Source organism: Trypanosoma grayi (genome assembly GCF_000691245.1).
Source record: "Trypanosoma grayi strain ANR4 Tgr_1339_V1, whole genome shotgun sequence".
Classification (NCBI taxonomy): Eukaryota; Euglenozoa; class Kinetoplastea; order Trypanosomatida; family Trypanosomatidae; genus Trypanosoma; species Trypanosoma grayi.
This window is the reverse complement of record NW_008826958.1, coordinates 1-3,499: the sequence shown is the minus strand read 5'-3', so window position 1 is coordinate 3,499 and position 3,499 is coordinate 1. Positions and strand designations below refer to the sequence as shown.

At 50.2% G+C, this 3,499-nt stretch overlaps 2 protein-coding genes across 2 annotated transcripts; both read left to right on the top strand.

Moving 5' to 3' along the window:
* Positions 1-224: 224 nt before the first annotated feature.
* DQ04_13391010 (putative thioredoxin) lies at positions 225-1,523 on the top strand (the record flags this gene model as incomplete). The annotated part of the gene is made up of 1 exon (XM_009316946.1): positions 225-1,523. One exon carries the CDS (start codon positions 225-227, stop codon positions 1,521-1,523), a length of 1,299 nt encoding a protein of 432 aa, XP_009315221.1.
* A 640-nt stretch (positions 1,524-2,163) lies between these two features.
* On the top strand, positions 2,164-3,192 carry DQ04_13391000 (hypothetical protein; the record flags this gene model as incomplete). Its single annotated transcript, XM_009316945.1, has 1 exon — positions 2,164-3,192. One exon carries the CDS (start codon positions 2,164-2,166, stop codon positions 3,190-3,192), a length of 1,029 nt encoding a protein of 342 aa, XP_009315220.1.
* Between the last annotated feature and the right edge of the window lie 307 nt (positions 3,193-3,499).

Genomic DNA, 3,499 nt, shown 5'->3' with positions numbered 1-3,499 from the left:
CGTGACAAGTTACTCTTTTTCTTTCGTTAATTTTGTGCCTGCCGTCCTCTCTTTCTGGCTTGTTTCATACACACAACGTGGTGCATGCGTATAGGCACTGAGGTTTATCGTGGTCTTTTTGCATTTTCTCTCGTTCGGTCTCAGTGGTACTTCCGTGGCTTTTTGTGGACAAGCGTCTGTTCGAAACAGAAGCGAGGAGGGCGCAAAGAAGAAATATATTCATTATGGAGCGCAGGTGTAAGCAGTCGGGCTCACTATTGTTTTCCTCCGCAACAGTACCGCTGTCGGTGATGCTGCTGCTGCTGCTGTTCCTCATGAACAGTGGCCTCGCGGAGGCCTTCCCGTTCAGCAAAGCCTCCGGCGTCGTGGAGCTGACCCCCGCTACGCTGAATCAATTCGTGTCGACACACAAGCCTGTGTACGTCCTCTTTTACGCCCCGTGGTGCGGTCACTGCCGCAAGATACACCCAGAGTGGGAGAAGTTCGCACAGGCCGTTCAGGGAACGATTCGCGTGGGTGCGGTAAACGCAGATGCACACAAGGAGCTTGGTCAGCAGTTTTCCATTCGCGGGTTCCCTACTATCAAGTATTGGAATGTTGGTGAAAAGCGCCTCAACAAGGCGCTGGAGTATGAGGGGCCACGACAGGCTTCGTCTCTTCAGGCCAAGGCGATGAGCCTCATTACATCCACAAACGTGAAGAAGATACTCAACAGCGACGCGTTGCGTGAAGCAGTACAAAACGCACCGGAGAAGAAGGCGGCTGTGCTCTTTTCCTCGAAGTCACACGTTCCTCCAATTTTCTCTGTTCTGTCGTACTCCCCACGACTAAAGTCGATGCCGTTTTACTTTGTCGGCAGTCAGGCGAAGGCGGGACTTGCGCTGGAGTTCGGTGTGCAGCAGCTGCCGAGTATTGTTGTGCTCAATGCCACGGATGGAGACATTCAAAAAGTGGCGTACCCGGAAAAACAGATTTCCTATGAGCCTATTGCGAAGTTCCTACTAGCATGTGCGACAGACACACTTGACGAATATAGAACTGGAAAAGGGAAGGACGAGAGAGTCTCTGAAGCAACAGGAGGGGGTAACAGCAGCAGCAGTGGTAGCAAACTGGCGCTGCCAGTCCGCCCTGTCCGATTGACTGCCGACGCTTTGGAGAGCTTCTGCTCGCCGAAGATGCACAAGAACGGTGAAAAAGCACCACTGTGTGTGGTGTCACTCACCTCCGCATTCAAGCTTGACAGCGTCCATGAGCTTTTCCGCAATGAGCCTCTCCTTTTCTTTGAGGCACACGCTGATCGGGACATGCTCATTGCTGCCCTTGAAGAGAAAATTGGACTTGGAGCTGTGGCAACTGCTCTCAAGGGTGAAAAGCCACACGATGTGTTGTTGTTACGGGCACCGAAACGTGACACTGTCCGCTACGCTCTCCTCGACGAAGTGAAGACAGCTGATAGTCTCAATGCAGTTCTTCAGAAAGTGGTGGCAGGTGAGCTGCCGCTCGCGAAGAAGGTTGTGTCCTGATTCACCCGCGTTAAGATTTGGAGGGGATGACAAAGGAGTACTCGCGATGTTTCAACTTTGTGGCAAGCGCCCATATTGGGGTGGGTGTATGAACAAAAAGAAAAGAGATGTGTTTGGCTTTTAGGTTCTCTGTTTATATGTCTTCTCTTGAGCCTTCGTCCTTGTCGCTATTGTTATTTTATTTGTACGCAACATTTTGTGCGCCCTTTAAGCCCTCATCGACGGCATTGGCCGGCTGCCTCCCCGGCATCTGGGGGGAGTCCGTGCGTGGTTGAGGGTTGGGAAGAACAACGAATAGTTGACGTCGATCAGAGTGCCCTGCTGGTTCGTTTTTCTTTACTTTGTGTGTGCGTGCGTTCCACGTGATCCTCAGGTCGCTTCCCTACAGCTGTAGCTGTATGTGTTTTTTTTTTGCTTTTTTTGTGTGTCTGTGCCTGTTTCGGGATATGTGCCTTGTATCTTTATTGAGTTTTCTCTCTGCCTCCGTGTTTTTTTTTTTTTCGTTTAGTGTGTGTGTGTTTATTTGCCACAGCGGTATATGATTCCACACAGACGCACAGGCATACATACATATATACACACAGAGAAAAGGGAGGCTGAAAAAGCGGAGGTAACGAAAACAAAAAGGGACGAAGTACAAATGCGCCCAGCTGCGGCTGGCCCAAAGGCTGCCCCAGTCCAGGCAAAGGTGCGGCCCGTCACTGGCAAAATTCGTGCTGTGCGCCGCACCTCCAGGAATGTTGGTGCTTTAGCTGCAGTAGATTCGGTGAAACCGAAGGCCACGAGCCCTGCTGCTGTTGGTGTCAAAATGCCATCGCAGATCGGTCCGGGGCGAGCGGAGAAGGGTGTCCGTCAGGCAGAAGAGTACAACTTGCATAAGAATAAGCATACGACCCCAGAACCCAAGGCAAATTCTGTTCCAGAAGTCTCTAGTATGCATTCTGAGAGCTCTGTTCGGGCAGTAGAAACCGAAGACTTTTTGATACGACTAGCTTTGGAGGATTGCATGGCGTGTGTGGACTCTCTTCGAAGCATGATGGTGGGTTTCTTTCAGTATTTGAATGGTGAAGGGAAACCTTCGGAGGGTAGACGCCCAGTAGAGAGAGTGCGTGTAGACCCATTTAAGTTGAGCAAGCGTCCTCTCCTTGGCATTTCCGAAGATCTTTCGGCGCAGCTGAACCAATTAACAGATGGGTGCGAAGCCATTTTTAAGCGAGCCAATTCTGCCACTCGTGCCGGTGGTGAGATGAGGGAAGAGAAGGACAACGGTGGTCCACCGCTTGCAGAGGATACCTTCGGTCGCTGTGCGGAAACACAATATTCTCATTGCAGCACGTTTGGTGACATGGTTGTGGAGGAGAAGACACCCACCCGACAACGATTCTCTACGAGCACCTTCGGAAACCTTGTCTCGACGCACGACGCTTCGACGACTATCACGAGCACAGAGTATTCAGAAAACCCTGAGCCCCGAAGCAAGAGGATCATGCATATGCAAGGTGGTAAAGGCCGAGATACAGCACATGATAAGTGGACCAATACGCCCACACCCTCTGTGGCACATCGTTCAACCCAAACGCTGGCGAGCTGTGACAAAGCGGATCCTCTATATATTAATTCCCCCGAAGTTATCCCTCTGAAAAAGAATGGGGAACGAAAAAAAAAGTAGTTAGCGACTAGTCCAACAGACTTACAGTGGTGTAGCAATGCGCACGGGAGTCCATTGAGGCATCATTTATATTTGTAATTATGGGTTCAAAAAAACTCTCCCAATATAGGATTTGACTCCAATTATTACTGACGTGCTGAATATGCAGCGGCTAGAGTGAGAAAGAAAGTACAGTGATGATAAACATCTCCCTCCATTCTTCTCCTTGACGAAATAAAACTTACGAGGTAACAACAACAACAACAAAGCAAAGAGGGAATCAAGTGGTGACAGGCGAAATGACAGTGTATCGTCTTGTATACGGGGG